General features: G+C 47.1%; 1 protein-coding gene across 1 annotated transcript in view; it reads left to right on the forward strand.

Moving 5' to 3' along the window:
- The first annotated feature begins 299 nt into the window (after positions 1-299).
- Positions 300-23,555, forward strand: part of OPLAH (5-oxoprolinase, ATP-hydrolysing) — a 34,517-nt gene continuing 11,261 nt past the window's right edge. Inside the window, 22 exon segments of the mRNA XM_078864022.1 lie at positions 300-407; positions 1,538-1,602; positions 3,804-3,987; positions 5,330-5,521; positions 6,677-6,791; positions 7,093-7,216; positions 9,472-9,667; positions 11,125-11,290; positions 12,417-12,555; positions 13,709-13,776; positions 14,291-14,571; positions 15,626-15,738; positions 16,367-16,537; positions 17,372-17,509; positions 18,208-18,346; positions 18,627-18,739; positions 19,803-19,954; positions 20,773-20,933; positions 21,373-21,474; positions 21,658-21,832; positions 22,932-23,183; positions 23,186-23,217. Coding sequence (XP_078720148.1) covers positions 3,805-3,987; positions 5,330-5,521; positions 6,677-6,791; positions 7,093-7,216; positions 9,472-9,667; positions 11,125-11,290; positions 12,417-12,555; positions 13,709-13,776; positions 14,291-14,571; positions 15,626-15,738; positions 16,367-16,537; positions 17,372-17,509; positions 18,208-18,346; positions 18,627-18,739; positions 19,803-19,954; positions 20,773-20,933; positions 21,373-21,474; positions 21,658-21,832; positions 22,932-23,183; positions 23,186-23,217 — 3,012 coding nt within the window. The 5' untranslated portion in view covers positions 300-407; positions 1,538-1,602; position 3,804.

The raw sequence follows: 23,555 nt of genomic DNA on the forward strand, positions 1-23,555 counted from the left end.
CGATAACCACGATATATCGCGCCACGTGTTTCACGATATAACGATTAAAATATTGTCGTGTCGTAAATATCGGTTTAAATCATGGAAAGTGGTTATCGCGATAACCACGATATATCGTGGACATTCCGATAACCCCCTCCTGCATGTTTGAACACGCGCCCGCAATTACGGCTATTGTGGGTGGGGGAGTTCCCACGCGGACCAATCGGCGTTCGTTTGAAGGTTGGAGGTTTTGTCTCAAATTTCCCTCCAATTAAAACCCCGATAAATAAATTACGCAAACGAGGAGTGGAGGGAGATGTGGTTAGGAACGCAGCCAACCACCACCACCAGCAGCTGAGCAGCATCAGCAGTGCGGGTTGTGTTCGTGGAGTCTGCTGTGTTTGTGGTCACTGACAGTCTTGGAGGTGGGTGGTGTTCGCTGTTGTTCATTAAACAAAGCTGCGGTTTAATGCGAGATTGACGAGACGAAGAGGGTCTGTGTTTGCATTGTTTCTGTTGTATCATCATCATCACCCTCCTGACAACTTTAAACATGTACGGATAATGGCACGGCACTTAAATTTCCGCGGCGCTCATGCGTGCAATATCTTCATGCACACGTGGCAAAGTGTGTGTCATCATCGCGAACTGGCTTCACTGTTTTGCAACAAACGCCTCGGCCCAGTGCAATTTGAAATCGATTGCAGCAAACTCGTCCACTGACCAGCGTGCCCTCATCCAGCAGTGGATTAATCATGGCTAACGATTATGATACCCATGTTGGTTGTATGTTGTTGTTGTTGTACACTGTACTCGCGCTATGTACCCCCCGCGGAAATTATCACCGCCTTCGCCAAGCCGCATATTGACCAGTCTGGTGAAGTATGACCAGCCCCCCCCCCTTACCACGTGCCCAACCTGCAATTGACCAGCGTGGTGAAGTATGGCCAAACCCACGCCACGTACACACACATAATAATAGTTGATCTTCTTGGTTATTTCGGTAAAGTCACGTAGAAGGAAAATAATAAAAATAAAACTTAATAAAATAATTCTCACAACGCAAGCAGCCGTTTGTGTCGTGGCCGAAACGTGAGAATTATTTTATTATGTTTTATTTTATTATTTTCCTTCTACGTGACTTTACCGAAAGAACCAAGAAGATGAATCCCTGCAGTCACGAAAGCTTTAAATCGAAATAATAGTTGAGTATGGCTCCTTGTATGTTGGGTGCTATTTGTCGTTTCCTGGCCGTGATGGAAACTCCACATTCACAACAACGCACTTTATCGACCACGTGGCGACCCAACCACTAGCCCTCTTTGATTAAAGACGAACGCCGCCACCTATAACATAAACCGAGACAACTTTCCTCTTCTTGGTTCTTTCGGTAAAGTCACGTAGAAGGGAAATAATAAAATGTTTTATTTGTATTATTTCCCTTTCTACGTGACTTTACCGAAATAACCAAGAAGATGAATCCCTGCAGTCACGAAAGCTTTAAATCGAAATTTAACTTTCCTCTTGTTTACTGTCATAAATCGTGCGATACCAGCATCCCTTCGTCTTACGCTGCAGCGTGATCAGATCGTTTGGGGCAAAGCTACCATCTAAACATCTGTAAGCAAACTACAACAGCACCCATATGCACGTGACATTGAGAGACACATGCTTGCATTTAGAGTGCTGTACTGCATATTAGCCACAATTGTAAAAGCAAAAGTGTGCGTTTGTGTCGTTGTTCATGATGTTATTTATCCACTAGATTCAGACCCCGTTTCCGTACACTGTGCCTCTCATGACCTTGCACAAGTGCAACTTATAACAAACACATTCCTGCGGAGGGAGCTGGTAGGAACGTTGGGTTGCTCGGTCAATGGCCAGGGTCAACGGCGGCGTGGTGTATTCCGCAAATATGCCCGACTGTGAGGGCGGGTAGAAGCCGGCGTGAGTAGGTTAAACGTTGAGTTTTATAAGGGCACCACGGGGTGACCAGCCCCTCCCCACCCAGCCCCACCCAGCCCCTCCCTGCACGACGGACGGACACAATAATCCCCTGTAGGCTGGTGTAACCAGGAGGTTCCTACCAGTGTTAAACTTGTAAAGCGCAGCACAGTATTAAATCACCGAAGCAGCTAGGACAAATTCAAAAGAGCGAGGGGGAACCACAGACAAGCGTGAAGGCAGCCAAACGCAATGAACCAACAATTTGCCCGAGCTCTGCAATTCTTTCATTAAAGTGTTTTCGGCAAAAAAAAGTGTTTTTTACATGGAGGAGTAAACTGGACGGGCGAGAGGGAAACGCTCTATCCTATACAGAAGTAACAGTGGAGTCGACATTTGTTTTTCTGGACCGTATTCTGGCGAGACAGGGTTACATGGCTCCTTCAGTGCTCACGGGAAGGGAGTTGAACAACAGTGCAATCCACCAACCCTCGAACCCCTCCATAGTGCTGGATTACAGGCGCATGCATAACGTCATAGAACTGTCACGTTATGAACGGAGATTGTAAACAATCATTCACGTAACATTTGTATTGATACCGCACTGATTTCTAATGGCCCTGTTATTTTCTGAACAGCTTATTGAATATTGTCAGAGTGATGACTTTTCTGGGTAAAGTCAGAAGAGTGTTCAAAGATATAATGAGTGTGTTGAGATTGGTCAGAAATATGTAGAGACTTTGAATGAAACTGTTATCTCAATAATGTTCCATTATTTAGTGGTGTATCCAAAAATAGATCACCCTGTTTAATATTCAATGTCTAGACATGTCAATTTACATTCCAGTGGTAATGTTCCTTCATAGCATTTCGAAGTGCATGCACTGATATACTACAATATTCATGACCTCGTTTTTCAAACGAATGCCCCCATTGGTGGTCCAGTGCTGCAGTCTGGTAAACGTGGAGTTGCATAACGAATAGCTGCCACTTGGAGCCTCTTGGCTGCACTGTAGCAGGGCAATAGAATGGTTGAGATTGAGATATGATGTAGGGAACGGTGCTTTAAGTTGCTGAGGTGTTTAGGTATCCTATACATGTACATACTTTTCCTTACCCATCATGCAATCCATCGGGTTGCATTATGAAGATCTGGAAAAAAACATTCAAGAAAAACGTGGATAACTTTTTGCAGTATATCAGCCTGGAAATTGTGACATTATTGGAACATTCTTTGTTAATAAATAACACTTCATGTGACCGTGTAAAGCAAATGTGTTACTTAACAGATTGCCATCAATTAATAACTTGTATACTAGTATTACATTAAGACAAGGCACAGAGCGACTGGCCATGCAACCCAAACTATAGACCATATAGTAAAACACTGTGGTCTGTGTTCCTTAAATGGAGGAATAGCAACACCTTCTCGTGGCAAGTAGATCTCAACATTGGCGTTCAGCTCCTGAACATATTGCCATATGCAAACATACACTTTACATTATAGGGGCAACATCTATAGATTGGTCTTTTAATTTTATGGAGTAAACCACTTGTATCTCTTGATGGAAAAGCCTTGAAAAGCTTAAGTGCATTTAATAATTCCTCTGCTTTTTCAATAACAATTAAACGGCCAATAGGGCATATTACTTAGCTGTGCTGTTACTGCACGCGATAGTCATTTTAAAGCGATTGTGCTGTATCGCTGCCTTTCAAAGCGGTCGGTGGCATTCCCTGGAAGTGAGCGTAACATAAACGTAATTTTCAATGGAAACGTAGAACACAATCTTCAATAGAAACTTCACGACAATGGGGCACCCATTGGTGCTTGCGGGCGTTTGACTGTTTCGCCGCCCGCGCTGCGAACGTGGCGGCAGCATGGCGACGTCGGCGGCGGCGGCCAAGGGGACGTTCCAGTTTGCCATCGACCGCGGCGGCACCTTCACGGACGTGTTCGCACGCTGCCCCGGTGGCCGGGTCCGTGTCCTCAAGCTGCTGTCCGAGGACCCCGCGCACTACCCTGACGCTCCCCGCGAGGGCATCCGCCGCATCTTGCAGGAGGTTCACACTCGGCAGCATCATCACCACCACGTTCATCGTCGTCGTCGTCACTGTTTTCATTTAACTTATAAATATCTCCCCGGCAAGAGGCAGTTTCACCAAACATACGCTTGTCTGCTTCACAGTGGAGGTTAAAAGATGATGTGGCATTAATTTGACAAAGAGTAGGTCACATGTGCTGGCATCACTGTCCAAATTTATAAACAAATTGAATGACTAGAAAGCTGCCTAATTATAAAAAAAACTAATATCACCCGATACTGTGAATATACTTCAGCCTATACAGTACTCATCTGTAAAATGGTGCCTTTGTGATAGCCTCGTGTAATTATGATGGCATGAATACCAAATATACCAATTTTTTTTTTTACTGAAAAAATGTCGGTAATAATTAGTATAATTTGCATTTAAGCTAAACACCGCACATAAATCGAAGCGATTTCCTGACTAATTCAGACAAAGAGTTATAAGTCGCTATTCATCCAGTTGAACGCAAGAATAAGTATAAATATGAGGTGACTTTTATGTGGCCCTAATATTCAATCAGGACTGTAATTCAAATTGATATAATTTTTCCACCTTTTGTGATGAGGGAAAAATCCTCAGAAAATAGCACGGTGTCAGACATACTTAGACAAACTGACATTTCGTCCACATTGGGACAATAATTGTGGATTCAGTTTCAAGTGTGCCAAACCATTGACTTATTCTATAAGTAATCTACATTTTCGAAACCTAGATAATTTCATTCGAAATCTTAACGGAATTTATATAGCGCCTTAATCAAGGCACTTTACTGTAATGGTGGAGATGTGAATAAAATAGACGAGATGATGCAATGGGCAAATCTGTGATGCGTGAATTCTGTGAAAGCGCAATTGACGACAGTAGATGATGAATGGATTGAATGAATGGGGAATGAGTGATAGTAATATCATGAGAATATGAAAAGGGAACAGTAAAGGTGGTGGTTATCAGGGGGAGATTAAGGGGATGGTTAGCTAGGGAAAATAGTGAGTTAGGAGTGGGAACTAGTGAGCGAAGGTGACTTTAATGAGAAGGGAAAGTTTGTTCTAGTGAAGGGGGGTGAGAAGAAAAAATGAGCCAAAGCGTGGATTGAGCGCTAGACAAAGAAAAAACAGAGAGACGCAAAGATTTAGAACGTAGAGTGAGAAGACACTAGGAAGATACAAGAGTGGCAAGATATGGTGGGTTCACCAACAATTCCAAGGGCAGTTTCGGAGAGGCCGTGGCCCTTTAACAACAAGTCCCTGGACATCATCAGTCGACTGGAGACCTTCGCCGACGAATCCTGTGTGACTTAACCTGTTGGAACTTGCAGGAGACGGGCATGGCAATGCCCGCGGAGCTGCCCCTGGACACGGTGGCCGTGGAGTGGATCCGCATGGGCACCACGGTGGCCACGAATGCGCTGCTGGAGCGCAAGGGAGAGCCCATGGCCCTGCTCATCACGCGCGGATTCCGAGACCTGCTGCACATCGGCAACCAGGCCCGACCCAAAATATTTGACCTGGTACGTGATTTTGTCAATGTATGTACTGTATGGTTCAACTTCTTTTGCACCGTTGCGTGGTCAACCATGCTAATTGGAGGTGCGGGGGAAAGGACAACAAACCAAACACAAAAAGCTGTTCTAAAGAAATACGTTTTTAATATAGGTTTAAAAGTGCATAGCTCCAGTGGCTTCCTAATATCGGAAGGAAGAGCATTCCAGACGGCCGTAGAAGCCCATCTGAAAGTGCGTGATGCAGTGAGCATCTTTGTTCGATGGTTGAGGGGCACATAGGTGGTTAATAGAAGCCAAGTTGTACATTTGTTTCAGCTGTCCTTTACGGAAGGAGCATCATGAATCATCCAGTTTTGTAACATAACTAACCCTCATGGTAACAAGCCCCAAAAGCATATGCGCAATCGACTACAATGCCTGCTTTCTGACCGTCACATATCTGCACTTGCAAAATAATCACCCACGCCTTTTGCAGTATTTGTGCATAGTGTGGCCACTTTTTGTGGATGTTCACAAATTCAACCTTTTCACATGCAGCAATGTGTTCTTAATCTCATGTACATTCAATTATAAAGCACAGTAAAACATTTTCCCAAGTTTAAAGGAGTTTTTGATTTATTTGTTTCTAGTAACCTATTTGTGCATTATATAACACATTTTCTAAAGATGTACTCAAATCCGACCTTTTCACATATCCACCTATACCTGGGCCTTACCTGGCAGGCCCCAGCGAATCAAGATATGTAATGATGTATTGTACAACCACTTGCATTTAATTTAGTAAAATAACTTCGAATACAAAATGCATTCATAAAAATAATTGTATTATTTTTGGTTTCATTATTAGGTGAGAACATACTGATGTCAAATAACATGTTTAAACTAAGCTGATTAAAGGTTGAATTAATATTCCACTTTTCATATTAAATTGTATATCCTAAAGGATAGTTTCAAACGGATATCTGCATCTCAGCTAATTTCCCAATTGTATGTGGTTTCATGAAGACTGATGTGCACATGAAAGCATTTAATCTGCAGTGGTTCTTTATTGATGGGAATCATTGTGGTTGAAGCAATTTTTTACTTGCACCCCAAGGGCCATATTCATTAGCCACAAAAATATATATTCTGCACTTCAGTCAATTTTGCTTTTCCCAAAAGGAAATCCGAATGCCCGAGGTGCTCTATGAAGAAGTAATCGAGGTTGAGGAGAGAGTGGTTCTCCAACAGGAGAAATGTCAGCTCCCAGGAAAGGAGGCACATCCGATTGTTACAGGTACAGTGAGTCCTCGCTTAACGCGTTTTCGCTATAACACGGTTCTTCTATTAGGGAACTCTATTAACACAACGCAGAAAGCGCAATCCGTTATAATAAGGTTTCTGGATTGTGACATTGCACAGGACCGTGATGGATGGCAATGACGCGAAGTGGTCTTCATGTTGCATTGGATAGAAATTGGCCTGTGATAATGACTTAGACAGTTACTTAAACTGCTCGCAAGTCTTGTGTATTAGTAGGCATTTGCCGCTGAGCCTTCGACAGAAGATGAATTTGTTTCGCATGGTGGGTGGAGCAGGTTCGACGGGCGAGAAGCTGGAGGTCTGGAAGGAGGTCGACCTCGCTGACCTGGAGGAGAAGCTTAGCGGAGTGTTGGCCCGGGGCATCAGCAGTCTGGCCGTGGTGCTCATGCACTCGTACACGTACGTGGGGCCTCCGCCAGAACTCCTCTCCGCGTCAACACCTGAGATAAAAAACACAACAACACCGGGCCTATATTAGACACATTGTTTAGTCAATTCTCAAACTCGTGTTATGTGCATTGAATCATGCGTTTCGAGAATTATCTGCACAAAACCTTCCAAACGAGATGTAAAAGATTACTTGCATTACAAACAAGATAGGGAAAATAATGCAACAGAAGGAAACATTTTCGAGAATCGTGACCTCGAATGTGAAAAAAACTTCGATTCGGTGTTGCAGTGAATCATTATATGCCCAGAATGGAACTGTGCGACACTAATACTCGACACTAGATGGAGCCGCTGTCACCATTACTGTACCGCTGTATCAACTTATGCAAGCGTGTTGAATTGGTAGCAGAGGTCGCAAACGGGTTTTGATTCCTTACCCGTACCCGTACCCTGCCGCACCAGGGTCGCAAATGGGTACCTGTACCCGTACCCGGCCGGGTACGGGTTCCCGTTCCCTACCCGTACCCTACCCGAAATGAGTGACAAACGGTGACTCACCAGTGACTCACGGCCTACCTGTACCCGGCTGCACCAGGGTTGCAAACGGCTACCCGTACCCGGCCGGGTATGGGTAGCCGGGTATCGGGTAGGGTACGGGTATCGGGTAGGGTACGGGTATCGGGTAGGGTACGGGTAGCCAGGTATCGGGTAGGGTACGGGTATCGGGTACCCGGTTGCGACCTCTGATTGGTAGTCGGTTATGGCAGCCATGTTAAATCTGATTTACAAATTTTGGTCATGATTTTGTTTCAGGTCCCACTGCAATCAGAAATGTTTTCAATTGAAGACATTCCTTTCGGCATATTATATAATTTATAATTTGAAGTCCATCATAGATGTACAATGACAGTACTCGCATATCTGCCAACCCCTTATCAGTGCCCTACCTTATTACAGACCAATTCAGACCTTATTGGTCACCTCGTGCCCTGATAAATCTCAACGTTCATCCTACAAAGTCTCATCAGAAGGGAGAAACACAAACAAATAGACAAAAAATGTTTTTTGCCCGGATTGAAACGGCTATACGCCATATGAACCTGAAAACTCAATTTCCCTGTATAAGAATATGGGTAAACCGTATGGGTTGACAGGTATGTACTCATACCAATACGTATGCCTATTACAATGTATACCCAAACGGAATGGCGAGAGGGAATCTGGAAAACCGAGTCTGCATTGCTATTTTGGATTAGCATTAAGTGTATAAAAAAACTACAGGAATGTGCAGTAGAACAGTTTTATTATAGATTAAGAGTAATTGCTGAAATTGGTAACCTTTGATATCCACACAACCTAACACATAGACACATGTTCTGAGCAGACCTGGGGCCAAATATAATTACAATTACGGCAGCATCGTTAGATGACATTCCACTTGTAATTACACTGTTATTGGATTTCATTACACATGATACATTTACAATTGTAATTGACCCCAGGTCTGGTTCTGAGATTCAAGAATCAATTCCCCTGTCTGCATGTCCCTTATCACATGGGTGACTTCCATCTTCAGGTCATCCAGGGTGTGTGAGAGTTGTTTGCATTCAAAGTAGCACAGCTACGGTAAGATGTGTATTGTCCAGTGCTTATTTGCAGCCAATTCTGTCTATAAGTGACCCGAAATATGTTTTCATACCTGGCACACCACATCCAATAACAATTCTTAAAATAACTGTGGCTGCGAGTCAAGTACCTAATCCAGTCTGCCAATGACCCAGACAATATTTGGTGACAAATGTGAACCCCTGGTACTGCTTCGAACCAAACAAAGCAGAATGTCAGATCTCAGAAGTTAATCAGGGTTGAGCTTGCATTCGTATTTGGATGGCTGACTCCATAGGCTCTACTGTGTGGTGTTCAGCAGAGGGCAGTGCAGCCAAATCCGTTGTTGTACTAAACTTCTCACTCCCACGTCTATGCTCCCTGTCTTCACCAACCTGAGCAACCCCTGCGTCCAGTATTGAGTGGAGAAGCTCTTATCCACCAGGGTAAATAAATGCCTAGGTTTACTTGGATTGTGCTGTATAGTTCTCCGATGTGTTTTCAGGTTGTACCGCATGATGGTCGGCAAAATCTTCCGACGCATCGCACGCTGTACAAACCCACCCAATAAACACATCGGAGAGCCGTGCACGTACGAGTTTGGTACCAGCGTACTAGCCAGTGCCAAAGCAAACGCAATGCCTCATGGTGGCGTCCAGGTGGGCGGGACACGAGCGGAGCGTGGGCGAGCTGGCACGCCGCATGGGGTTCCGGCACGTGTCGCTGTCGTCGGACATCATGCCCATGGTGCGGGCGGTGCCGCGCGGCTACACGGCGTGCGCGGACGCCTACCTCACCCCGTGCATTCAGAAGTACCTGTGCGGCTTCACCGCCGGATTCCGCAACGAGCTGCAGGTGAGCCCCTGTTGCACGGGTGACGACGTTGCTGTCAGGCGGCGGGTGTCCGGGTGGCTTCGTTACGTTAATCTGATGGAATCCACATTTCATCTACTGGACATCTGTGGAAAAAGAGCTGTACAGATCATCGGATTCCTCCTGTATAAATAAATATTCCCATTCTGAGTCTGATCGTCAGCTATGGGATGTCCATTGTTGTATGAAAACTTCACCCCAGCTGCCGCCTCCTGCACATCGCTCCACCTCTCATGTTGCACGTACTCTCAGCTTTGTTTCCTTCTTTGGCTGCCACCAAACTTGGGGGCCAATCAATACAATTACAGCACAAATTGATGCGTCGATGCATCGTTGCATGCCTAACATCATCGTTGCAGGCCTAACATCATTATTACATACCTAGCATCAGCGTTGCATGCCTATCATCATCACAATGTAATTCCAATTACAATCTAATTCCAATTATATTGTGATGGTAGTTCATTACGAATGACACAATTGTAATTTGGTTGTATTGCGTGGTTGCGACTACCGGTCGTTATCCCGTCCAGCTCAGTGTGTCCTGCCCAGGCCCACTTAGGTTTATTAACAATCATGATGTTCTCGAACTTGCATATATTCCCCAATTCGTGTGTTCCTCATTCTTCTTTCTCAGTGTCCCTGGTCCACACTTACATACGTGTAATTTAGGTCCTGCTTTAATTTTCGAATGTCTCAAGAATAAATAATACATTTGGAGGTTGTCTTTTTTGACAGTGGTGCTCTTCGTACATTGTGTCTTTCTTATTATTAAGAAATATTCCTTGGCTTACTTGGACTTAAGTGCTTTTGAACTATGCTTAATACCAAGAGCTATGATCCATCTTCACGTAATTTAAGTTCTGTTTTTAAATCTTATGCTGCAGCGATGCGATGACTCTGCGCCCTAGATTAATCGAGCAGCTAGCCGGCGCTCGCGCATGCACAGGTGGGTTTTGATTTGGAAAATGAAGGGGCCGGCAATGATAGGCCCCTTGCCTGCTGCGTCTTGCGGCGCATACGCTTGTCAGTTCCTCTTCCTCTCATGGTCGCCGTTCCCACATGGCTATGGGGTTGGCGGCACGCGCCTCCCCCCTTGTCGCCGAAGCCACTTTCTTGTCCCTGTTTATGTTAATGCTTCCGTCTCATCTTCGGTCTTCCTCGAATCTCTCTCTTAATGACTCTGTTTATGATTTTTTCCCTTCCTTACTCCGCATCACAGGGAAAAAAATCATCACCGTCTTGCTTCCCTCGCTTTGTCGACAATACTTCGTACCCACCAAATTGTTTACTGACGTCCTTGTCAGTCACACTTGCTATCCGTCCCCTCTTCTCCACACGCTTTATGCCTTCCCCCCCCCGTCACATCCGTGGTCTTCCGTCCTTCGCCAAAATATATTTACCCAGTGGCCGGCCGTCACCGACGATGCTCTCTGCAGGACGTGCGGGTGCTGTTCATGCAGTCGGATGGCGGGCTCACCCCGATGGGGAGATTTAACGGGTCGCGCGCCATCCTGTCCGGCCCAGCGGGCGGCGTGGTGGGCTACGCCGTCACCACCAGCACGGCGGACGAGCGCCAGCCCGTCATCGGCTTTGACATGGGCGGTACGACTCGTGGCCCGCGGGGGGCGGGGGGGGGGATGCTCATCAGCGAGCCCTCGGGCAGCGTCAGACCGAATTGAGGGCCGTGCTTGGAATTTCCACGAACGGATAGAATTGCAAATATGGCGACGTGTCGGATGCGATTTAGGAAGGACGTTGCAAAAACTAAACGGCTAACTTTATTTCGCATGAATTTGGCTGAGTACTGCCAAGTGCCCCAAGTATATGGAATACACTTGGCTGTGAATAACTTGGCGTTTGCAGAGTATAGTTGTTAGACTTGTAACAATTCATCTCCTAGTGCCTTGGAATAAGGCGCTATCTAAGATAAGATTTGATCAATTGTCATGAGTTAGGTTGGCTATTTGATTCAATAATCATATTTGGTTTCGTTATTTCTGTCTCATTTGTATTTCTAGGTGTTCTGTTCTGAGTTTAAAGTTTTGCTTCATTGCCATAAATGTAACAGGAGATATATGCATATACAGTACTTTGCATAAATAATAAATATATCATTCTCATAAGGAATTATTTAATGCATGTGTCCTGAGCTTAGGAATAGATTTTAGTTGATGAATCCATGCGTCCGTTACATGCCTAGCATCATCGTTGCATGCCTAATATCGTTGTGTGCCTAGTATGAACATTGCACGCCTAGTATAATTGTTGCATGCCTAGCATCTTCGTTGCATGCCCAGAATCATTGTTGCACACTTAGCATCGTCGTTGCCGGCCGAACATCATCGTTGAATGCCTAGCATCATTGTTGCATGCCTAACATGGTCGTTGCATGGCTAGCCACACCGTTGCCTGCCTAGCATCATCAATGCATGCCGAGTATCGTCATTACATGTCAAGCATCATCATTGCATGCCTACTATCGTCGTTGGATGCCTAGCGTCATTGTTGCATGCCTCACAACGTCGTTGCATAGCTAGCCACACCGTTGCCTGCCTAGCATCATCAATGCATGCCGAGTATCGTCATTACATGTCAAGCATCATCATTGCATGCCTACTATCGTCGTTGGATGCCTAGCGTCATTGTTGCATGCCTCACAACGTCGTTGCATAGCTAGCCACATCTTTGCATGCCTAGCATCATCGTTACATGTCTAGTATTTGCGCAGGTACGTCGACGGACGTGAGTCGATTTGCCGGCTCGTACGAGCACGTGTTTGAGACGACCACGGCAGGGGTGACGATCCAGGCACCGCAGCTCGACATCAACACAGTGGCAGCGGGTGGCGGCTCCATTCTGTTCTTCAGGTGTGATATAAGAACTGCTTTTAGTGTCGACTTTGGTGTCCTTCCCCCCCACCTCCGATTAGCACGGTTGGCTACGGACGGTGCGAAAGAAGTTCAACCTACATTTGTTTTGGCAGCGTAACTTTACTTGCTTAACTTGAATTGTCGGGCGGCATAAGGTAAACCTTTCCCCGTCAATGATGACCACGTGAAAGATTACGCAGTTTATCGTTTACATTTTTAATTGACCCAAAAACAGACAAAGAAATAAAACGTCGCGAGGCTTGAGCTGTGGCATGGTTATTGAGTGTGCTGGTGGCGACATTGCACTGGGGCTCATGGGCCAGTGGGGCCTAGCAGGTGGGCCACGAAGAGAGAAGGGATATTGAACAGGGGGCCTCAATGTCATTCCTTGTGTAGTAAGTATTCAGGAGGCTTTGACGACGGGGTCGGAGGCACACTTATTTATTAACACCAACTTGTGCACAGTAACGGGTACACACAGTACTTAAGGGGGTATCGTCCCCTTCACTCGGCTAACAGGGAGACACAACATCTAACCCCGCTAACCTACGCCCGAGTCCTCCACTACGGAGCTAGGGGAGGCTACCTATCCCAGCCCTGGTCAAGCTGGGATCCCGGCACCCTGAGTCTCCAGACCGGCTCTTATAAGAACGTCAGTCTGGGCTCTCGGGGCCACGCCACCGGCTTGCCCTGGTCGGCCCTGACAAGGACAGCGAGCCAGGGGAGCTCCGGGGCCTATTCTAGCTGGTCTTCAGTCTTCGCTGGTTTAAGCTGATACTCGACCTCGAGCCCTCCGGCTCACCACCTTTTATAGTACTCGGCCCCCGGGAGGGGCCCGTGGGGGATGCAGGTGCGGACGTCGGTGTGAGCACCTCCTCTGTGTACGGCCCTAACCACGCCCCTTGTGTTTGTTAGCCATCCGCGCCCATACACAATTACACCTCTACACTTGCACCAGGGCCCATGCCACCCATGCTACTACACCACTGGGATTGAAGGTGATAGAAATGTGGAAAGGATATATTGCTTGATGTGTTCATTTTCTTTTGGCAACGCAAATTATGGTTCCATCAATGGAGCTCGTAAATATAACCCTGTGGCTTGCTCACGGACATCGTGCACATGCCTTGTGTGACAAATGCTCCTCCAGGGCTGGCATGTTCGTGGTTGGTCCGGAGTCGGCTGGCGCTCACCCTGGCCCAACTTGCTACAAAAAAGGTGAGAGAGCAATGTCCGATGTAGGAACAAAAACAATTAGAATCAGAATGTTTATTTAGACTGGAGGAATCCGATGAGCTATGAAGCTTTTTTTCACAGATGCACGGTAGGGGCGGGTCAGCAAAGCTACAACAAGAAACAATAAAAAAAAAGATATTACAAAGTATCCCATTGGGAAAGGTGTAACACAAAGTCGCTGACAATTACCTGCAGTAAATTTCTGAAAAGCAGAATGTTGAGGATTATTTTGGAGTGAAATACTTCTTGTAAGGCTATGATCAAATAACCCATAATGCACCCTGTTTCATCAGATTTCGGACGCTGAGCAGAGTTGAGCCTGGATAATGTTTCGATGGGACACCATCATGCATTAAAACAGGTGTTATAGGCTGCTGCAGGGCTATGGTGTGGGCAGCAGAGGGCAGTGCAGCAAACTACATGCTGGGCTGACTCAACACGGCCCCCAGCAGGCGCTGTTCAGACAAGGGGCAATTGTTGTTCCCTTGGAAACCAGATGGGCCGCTCACCGTGACCGATGCAAACCTGTGCCTGGGTCGGCTGCTCCCGGAGTTCTTCCCCAAAATTTTTGGACCGGATGAGACGGAGCCTCTGGGCAAGAAAGAGACGTCGACCGCGTTTGCGAAAATGACGGCGGGCGTGAACGACTTCCTGGCTGGGCAGGCGTCTGGGAGTTCGCAGGCCCCCCCCGACAACATGAGTGTGGAGGAGGTGGCCATGGGTTTCATTCGAGTGGCAAATGAGGCCATGTGTCGCCCCATCCGGGCACTCACACAGGTACCGTCGGGGATTACATAAAAAAAAAACACATTTGCACTTGAGACTTATTCAGTTTTTTTCTTGCCATTGATAAGATGGCGCTTGCAACCGTTGTTGGGTGCAATGCCTCTGATGTCACCAATGTTTGATGGTTAAATGTGCCACTATGTGTCGAATCAACCATTAATAGTGATTCTCATGCTCACGATACATGCATCGAATCGCATGTAACAGTCATTTTTGTTTGTACATCTACGTAATGGATTCACATCACCCCTACAGCGACTACAGACTGTTTCATCACAAAGTTAAAAATAAATATTTGATTCTTGAAAGGACCCTGAAAATGTGCAACAACTCATCGCCACATGCAGAAATGTGGTTTTTGATTTTCTTTTAACAAGTGGTTTCGAGAACCATGTGGCTTCAAGGTTCGCCCCACAGCACTAGGCAGAATTGTACCGAGGACAAAAAACAAACGTGGTTCTCACTCATTCTCTGTTAATGCCCCAAACACCTGGAATTCCATCACTTCCAAAATGCCCTGGTTTGCTCTCGTATCTAAATCACAATAGGATACTAAGCTGTTTAATCTTCATGATAAAATTCACTTGCAATTGCATTTGATATGTAGAATCTGTTAACAGATAGTGTATATTGTAGTGATATGTAACATATTAACATAATAGAGTTACGGGGAATTTATTATTTTACATTGATTTATGTTCGTGCAAAATTTCCGATTTATCATGCGACAGTTGTTTTGTTCTGATTTGTTTGCTTCATTGTTTTACTTTATTTTTCTTTTGTCGGTTTGTTGACCCAGGTCACTTGCAAACAAGACTCTATACTGGTCTCTCCAATTCTCACGTGGTTAAACTAACAAGAGTCGACTTGACTTGTTCATGTACACACACTATTTGCTTCCTTACCAAACCTTTAGAGCCAGTACACTTTGCAGAAGCGAAAAACGCCTTCAATCCAAACCAAACAAATGCATTTAAATATTTGCCTTGGGTGGCTGGTGCCCAGTGTCGACAATGTTGTCCCTGTGTCTTTGTTTCTGTGCTAGGCAAAGGGTCACGACACCTCCCAGCACGTGCTGGCATGTTTCGGCGGCGCAGGAGGACAGCACGCCTGTGCCATTGCACGCGCCCTCGGCATGAGCACAGTCTTCATTCACAAGTCAGTGGCCGGCACCAGCAGACATAGAGGCGCTGCAGTTGGGACATTCGGTAGCTCTTACGAACCCGCACCTCCGATTAGCACGGTTGGCTACGTACGATGCGAAGTTCAAGATGCGTGCATAGCGCAGGCAACAGTGTAACTACACATTAGCGTGGTGGCATCTGATATCTATCGTTTTAGAGGTGAGGGTTGGGTGGTACGCACACATGTTTGAGAAACTCAAACCTGCGAGGCTGCGAGGTGGACAGCAGATGGCAGTACAGCAAGAGGATTGAATTACTTTGTTTAAAGCTTTGGGTGCTACCTCCTCAAAGCCATGGGTATTCTTCAGATATTCCCATTTCCTCCCAACATTCCAAACATTAATGAAATTGGCCAGACATCCTAATGCAGAGACTAAGTGCAGCGTTACTGAACACACAAAGGGCATTATTGTTACTTTCAGTACACTCAGGTTCATGTGATCGTCCTGATGTGTAAATTGTCACTGGTAATGTCCAAATGATTTATATTTGTATATCAACTGCGCTTCATTGATGCTGCGCATTCACCTATCAAGCGTGCTCCCCAGTTATTACCGTTGCACAACGCGTGCCTGCATCCTTTCGCCCACACCGTTTCAAAGGTATTCTGGCATCCTGTCTGCGTACGGCATGGCGCTGGCGGACGTGGTGCACGAGTGCCAGGAGCCGAGCGCGCTTGTGTACGGACCGCCTGCCTTCCAACGCTTGGAGGAAAGGATCACAGCACTCGATCAGCGTTGCGTGCAAGAGCTGCAGGCTCAGGGCTTCGCCCGGTAAATTTACTATGAAACTAAACTTTTTATTTTGCCAGGTAAGGCCCACTGAGCTGTATAGCTCTTTTTTAGAAGTGACCGGGCCACAAATGATAGTTCAACAAAGCAGCTTATCATCAACTGGAAATGTATAGCAGCCAAATACTCTATAAATGCATGTTTCTAAATGTGGAGGGAACAACCGGAGGACCCGGAGAAAAAATCCACGTGACCACGGGGAGAGAACACGCAAACTCCAAATATACAGGCTTAAGAGTTGGTATCGAACCCACAACCTCCTCCTCCTCCATACCAGGCGAGGTAGTTAATGCATTATGGCCACGGATGTCCAACAATGATTGGAATATCTTGATTGCTAATCTCTTTAGGGGTTTGTAAAAGTGGCACTAATCAATGGTGCTTCAGCATTCAGTGGGAATATGTCCTGTGGAGATATATTTTTACCACCATATGAACGTAGCATTTCTGCAGTGGGACCTCCAGCAATGAGCACCATTGAATGCTGGAAACAACACTGCAGGCCTGATGTTTGTTAAATAATGAACCGATAGGGCATCACGATCGCTGGTTTTGTAATAAAATTTGTCTACGTAAAAAGACCATGGTGGGAGAGATGGAGTGGGAGGAACTAAGCCCAGGGAGTTTCGTAACTCAAAAACGTCTGGAATCAAGAATTAGAGCCATGCTGTCGATCCAGAATTCTGCCAGTCTAAGTAAAGATTCTGATTCATTATGATTCTGAATTGTCATTGCCGGGCCGCTGAGCCTTCTTCGGGAAAATGTTGCGTGTGTTTCTATTCACTGCTAACCTGGTATTGCTCCCCCTTTCTTCAGGTCCCAAATCCACACGGAGGTGTTCCTGCACATGCGCTACGAACGGACCGACTGCGCTCTCATGTGCTCTGCCTGCGGGTTCCCTGTAAACGAGGCCTCTTCTAGCTACGGAGACTTTCTTGAGGCCTTCACGCAACGGTACACTATCACACCTTGTTTTTATTGCCAGCCCTCGGTCGTGGGGGATGTAATGTTTGTGGAGCATAAACGGAGAATTTCTGTTCAGGTTTTTCGTCGTTGTGCTGTGTAACTCTCCGAAGTGTTGTTGGTTGTACCGCGTGTTGTTCGGCATGATGGCCAATGCTTTTGGTTGTGCCAAGGTGGCAAGATGTTAACTACCTCACCTGGTATACAGGAGGTCGTGGGTTCGATCCCGACCCTAACGCCTGAAAATTTAGAGTTTGCACATTCTCGCTGTGGTCGTGTGGATTTTTTATCCGGGTCCTCCAGTTTTTCCCTCCACATTTATAATCGGCATGCGTTCAGAGTATTTGGCTGTAATACATTTCCACGTGATAAGCCACTTCATTGGGCGATCATTTATGGCCAGGTCACTTCTGAAAAAGAGCGATATAGCTCAGTGGGCCTTGCGTGGTAAAAAATTAATAGAAGTTAATGTTTTCTCCATGTGCTGCTGGGAGCTTCTTCAATTCAATGTGGTTTTCAAAAAAATTCAGCATGTCGAGCGAAATGTCAAGACATCTTGCCCAACAACATGGGGTTTCAACCCGAAAGCACATCGGAGAACTCCATCAAGACGGGAATGGGAGGCGAGGTGGGGGAAGGGGTGGCATTTGCACCCACGTCTCGAGAGAGCGGTCTCTCACCTGCCGCAGGTACAAGCAGGAGTTTGGCTTCACGATCCCTGGGCGCGCGGTGGTGGTGGACGATGTGAGGGTGCGTGGGGTCGGCAAGAGTGGCGTCCACGCGGAGCCCGAACTTCCTGCCAGCGAGGAACCGCCGCCTCTCAGGAAGGCAAGTTGCGTCTGCCGCTCGTGATCCCTGTCGCAGGGCCACACAATAATGAATAATCACGTAAAAGCTCATCCTCTGATTATGTGAATTGTTACGGTTCACGGTCATGATCGGAGAATCATTTCTTCATCCCGTATTTACTCTCTCATGTTTTTCATTATTGTCCCGACCTCCATAGCTCTATGGACCTGACCGATTAAAGCCGCTGTATTGCGTGTGGTGTTCCACTACGCTCCTGTGTTAACGTCGAGTGATGCTCATTGGTGGTCGTGGCGTACAGGTGACGCGTTGCTACTTTGAAGAGGGTTACCTGGACACAGGCGTGTACCTGCTGGGGGAGCTGATGAGCCAGCAAACTATCCCAGGCCCCGCCATCATCATCGACAACAACAGGTGTGGGCAGCTAGCATGCCCTCGGGTGCACGTGGAAGCGGCAGTTGTGGTCTCCTCTGTAATCGTAGTAATTGCTGGCATGGTGTAATGCTGCGCACACTGGACTTGCATATCCAAGCGGCAGTATAAATGGGTAGACCACAGCTATCATTGTTTGGAAGTTCGGTGTGGTGTGGTACAGTATGAATAGTTCCAAGATATCTGGCCAGCATGGAAGGGTAGGCCAAAATAGCCAAGAGATTTAGGTTTATCTAGTGGAGGCCCTTCCGCCAGCAGTGGCCTAAGCAAATAATTGCATGTGTGCACCTTTATCTAACTTCAGCGTGTTTTTTCTGTCCCATTTAATATGTTCATATTTACATCATTGGACCTCCTTTGCCAGTACCAAAATATGAGAATAGGTTTTCCCCTTTTTTTCTGGCAACAAAACAGGTGTGTAGATGTTAAAACACCAAACTGAAACCTTTTACAAGGAATCATGTTCATATTTGTCAGAAGAAATGGGGGTATCTGGAGAAGCCCACCCAAAAGAGGGGTACATGCTCAAAGGTTCCCACAGATGGTTTTCACAAACCCACTTGCTGTACTGCCGCCACCTGACAAACTTGCGTGCCAGTGGGTTTGTGTGTTTCGCAAATCTTGTGCGATATGCCAAAGGGCCCTTGCCACTAACGCGCACGTCGCAATTAGTTCAGGTTCAATTATAAGATGTTATCTGCCTCGCCTGGTAAGGAGGAGGTAGTGGGTTCGATCCCAACCCCTGACGTCTGTTGTATATTTGGAGTTTGCGTGTTCTCTCCCCGTGGTCGCGTGGATTTTTTTCTCCGGTTCCTCCGGTTGTTCCCTGCACATTTAGAATGAACATGCGTTTACAGTTATTTGGCTGCTAAACATTCCCACGTGATGGTAAGCCACTTTCGTTGATCTATCATTTGTGATAGCCAGGTCGCTTCTGAAAAAAAGCTACGTCGCCCAGTGGGCCTTACCTGATAACAAAAAAAAAAACTTTTTTGTTTTTGTAAACCCCCGCGCGGTTTCTCTCGGTGCCGACTCGCGGCCGCAGCACCATCCTGGTGGAGCCGGGCTGCACGGCGAGCGTGACGGCGCACGGGGACGTCTGTGTGGCCGTGGGCCGCGCCTCGCCCTGCACGGTGGGGCCGCGCCTCGACGCCGTCCAGCTCTCCATCTTCTCGCACCGTTTCATGAGCATCGCCGGTGGGGTCACGCGGGGGTCACGTGCAGGGTCATGCGGGGTCACGTGGGGTCTTGCGGGGACACATGGGATCATTTGGGGTCGTGCGGGGTCACGCGAGATCGTGCAGAGTCACGTCTGGGCACTTTATGGGCCGCAATGGCATGCGCAGGTACGGCACGTTCAAACATCCGGAGAAAATGACAGTATTTGGTAGCAGAGTAACGCGCTGTATGATAAAATACCTTTTCTTAAAAAATATCTTTAAGTTACGAATAAAACGTGTTTAAATTATGCAAAGCATTTGGGTAAGAGTCATGCTACCAAACAGGACGATGATGTGAGTGTGTGTGTGCGCATTGAATTGTGCAGATAAGAGTCATTGTTGTTCGATTCACGTACAGTACCGTGTTTACGTGACTCCTGTTCGATCTGCTCCAGGCCACTACATCACCGTATTGTAAAGAATTTTTATTTTTTATTTAATTGCTACGCTGAATCGCGAACATCTGTTGAATTGAGAGGGAGAACGTGAATCATTAAACCCCTGTTATTCCACTTCCCTTTTTCCTGCCCCCCGCACCTCTTGGGCTGTGCGGTCCATCTTAGGACAGCCCTGGTCAGCTTAGTTGTACAGTGGAAGAGTGAAAAAGTGGTATAAAAAATCTCACAAGGCAAATTGTCGTCGCCGGCTCACCGCCTGGCTGTCTTTCCCGCTTGCTTGTGGTTCTCCCCACCCTCACCTCCTCGAATCGTTCTCTCTCGTCAGAGTTGAACTAATGCAGTGTGGCGTGTTGAAAGCTGAAATTATTATAACACGAGATTTACATTCCCACCACAGAGCAGATGGGACGCATTCTGCAGCGCACGGCCATCTCCACCAACATCAAGGAGCGCCTGGACTTCTCGTGCGCCCTCTTCGGACCCAAGGGGGGCCTCGTCTCCAACGCCCCCCACATCCCCGTGCACCTGGGTGCCATGCAGGAGACGGTGCAGTACCAGGTACGGCCGTCCTCGCCACCTCCCAACTTAATCCGCCGATGTAGAAATGGGCAGCAGCAGAGCTTGAGGGAGTGGCTGCGCTCTCGTTGTGTGAACAGGGATGCTGCGGACACCAGACGGAAAAAAAAAATACCAGCTCGTATACAGACATTAAAGGTTGCTTATGTAAATGACGTGTGATAAGTATGTCACACGTCGAATTATTCTGAAATGTAAGATAATAGAATAGCAACTCGTATATAGATACCAAAGACAGTTGCCCTTTGGCCCGCTGATTGAAAAAGGATCACTGCAGGGGCATCAGCAGGGTGTCCCAACAGTGATCATGATTATGATGATATTTATACAGATATGTCTGCAAAGATGCCGTAACATGTAGTGGTGTTGTCCTGTATGTTCCCTATGCTGGTGTCTCCCCGTGGCTTGCCCTGCATTTCAGATCAGAAACCTGGGAGATGATATCAAAGAAGGCGACGTGATCTTGAGCAACCACCCGTGTGCTGGAGGGAGCCACCTGCCTGATCTCACCGTCATAACCCCAGTAAGTGCTGGCCCTGCTTGGCCCAGGGGCCAGATTCAGATGCCTTTTGAGGTCCATTGTATCACGGTTTGGTTCTGGCTCAGCACAATATCTAGCGGAAAACCACCCATGCCAGCAGGCTCCTGCACTGGCTCGGCTCAGATGTGCCAGTGGACAAGGGGTGTTTGTGTCGTGTGGTGACAGGTGTTCCGGGCAGGCGTGGATCGACCTGTGTTTTTCGTGGCGAGCCGCGGGCACCACGCAGACATCGGGGGCATCACACCTGGCTCAATGCCACCAAACTCCACCACGCTGCAGCAGGAGGGGGCTGTGTTCATCTCCTTCAAGCTCGTGAAGGATGGCATCTTCCAGGAGGAAGGTGTGGAGCAGGCGGCGCCTGTGATTCTTCTATCGGTGCAGCCACCAACAGACTGATGGACAGACACACTCCTTGTTTGCACAACTACTGAAGCCGGGCACTGCTGGCCCAAGAACTGTCCAGTACTGGATCAGGAATGGCCACATGTTTTGAGGTCGTGTCTCCATGCCTGATGTGCCATGAGGCTCCGTGGGCTTGACACTGTCCCACTCTGTTCCATATGAGTGATTTCACAACTGGTTTCTGGATCAGCCCGGCTCTAAGATCTAATAATGGAACTCCATTGGATTGGTTTGGCCAATTCGTGATGCCATGAGAACACTGGCTGACTGGCCCAGCCTATTACAAGAGTGCATTTGACTGCATCTGTGTGTATGGCTGACCCAGTAGATAGCAGTGGGGAGCAGTGGCACTGTGGTCAACATACTTGTACAAACCCGGTGACTTAAATTCGATATCCAGTCACAGCCAACATCAGTGGCAAGTAGTAACTTGTTCTGGCACCTCCCCTAGGCTGACTGTCATATTTGAGTACCCAGCGCAATCTGTAAACATCAGCTTTGAGAAGACAATGGGCCCCAAATGCCTATCAAAGCCAGGAACATTCCCAGTTACTGGTTTTCATTGGCACTTGGGCTGTAATATCACATTCACCGCTTGTTGCAGAGGTTCGTGATCCAACCCCTGCAGGCCACTCTGGTTAATACTGTAGATGTATTAACGTAAAGGTCCTGTGAAGTCATTCAAAAACAATAGGCCATTGTCTCTACACCTGTTGAGAGCCATGAGGCTCTGTGGGCTCGTAATCTCCCACTCTGTGCCAAATTTGGAAGAAAAAAAAATGTACCTGCAAACTAGTCAGCTGCAACATCACCCCATCCTGTACAGTGACCGCAGACTGTGTGAAACTTAGCGCCTCCGCCATAGCCTCGTGAAATAAACACCGGCGCAAATACCAAACGTACAGAATTATTCTGGTTACTCCATACTCGCAAACAGCACTTACCACCCCCCCCCCCCCCCTTGACGATCTGGCAAAGGTTGTACAAAAGATGTCTCAAGCCGAGTGATTGCCCACGCCCTCCTCTGTAACACTCAGCGGTGACCGAAGCGCTCATGGCTCCCGGCCTCGTGCCCGGCAGCAGCGGCACACGCAACCTTCAGGACAACCTGTCAGACCTGCGCGCCCAGGTGGCAGCCAACACCCGTGGCATTGCGCTCGTCGGACAGCTCATCGACGCGTACGGCCTGGCCACCGTGCAGGCCTACATGCAGCACATACAGGCAAGCCTGGCTGAACAGCAGCCGTCGCCCCGACCACGAGCGATATTTGCAACCAATCCCTGAGCACTCCTTCACCAACCGGCAATGACCAGCACGGTCAAGTAGAGTCATACATCACCCGCCAAGGGTCATGGAGAGGCCTTCATCCAGCAGTGGCTTAATAAAGGGATGTACACTGCATTATAAACCTTCCCAAAGATATTTTGTTTTTCACTTTGGTGTTAAAGATTTTGACCTGTTTGGATTTAGTTTACTTGGTCCCTACTATGTGAATGTAGGTAAGTCTGTCAAGATAGAGCTGTGTTAACTATGAATGTATCAATAAGTCATTTTTAACCAGGTGATATGTAAATGAGACAGGAGACCCTCATAAAAAGCAATACAGAATACCAACAAATCAAATACAACGGTAAAAACATCAGGAACCATTTACACATAA

Source organism: Lampetra fluviatilis, chromosome 17 (assembly GCF_964198595.1).
Source record: "Lampetra fluviatilis chromosome 17, kcLamFluv1.1, whole genome shotgun sequence".
Lineage (NCBI taxonomy): Eukaryota > Metazoa > Chordata > Hyperoartia > Petromyzontiformes > Petromyzontidae > Lampetra > Lampetra fluviatilis.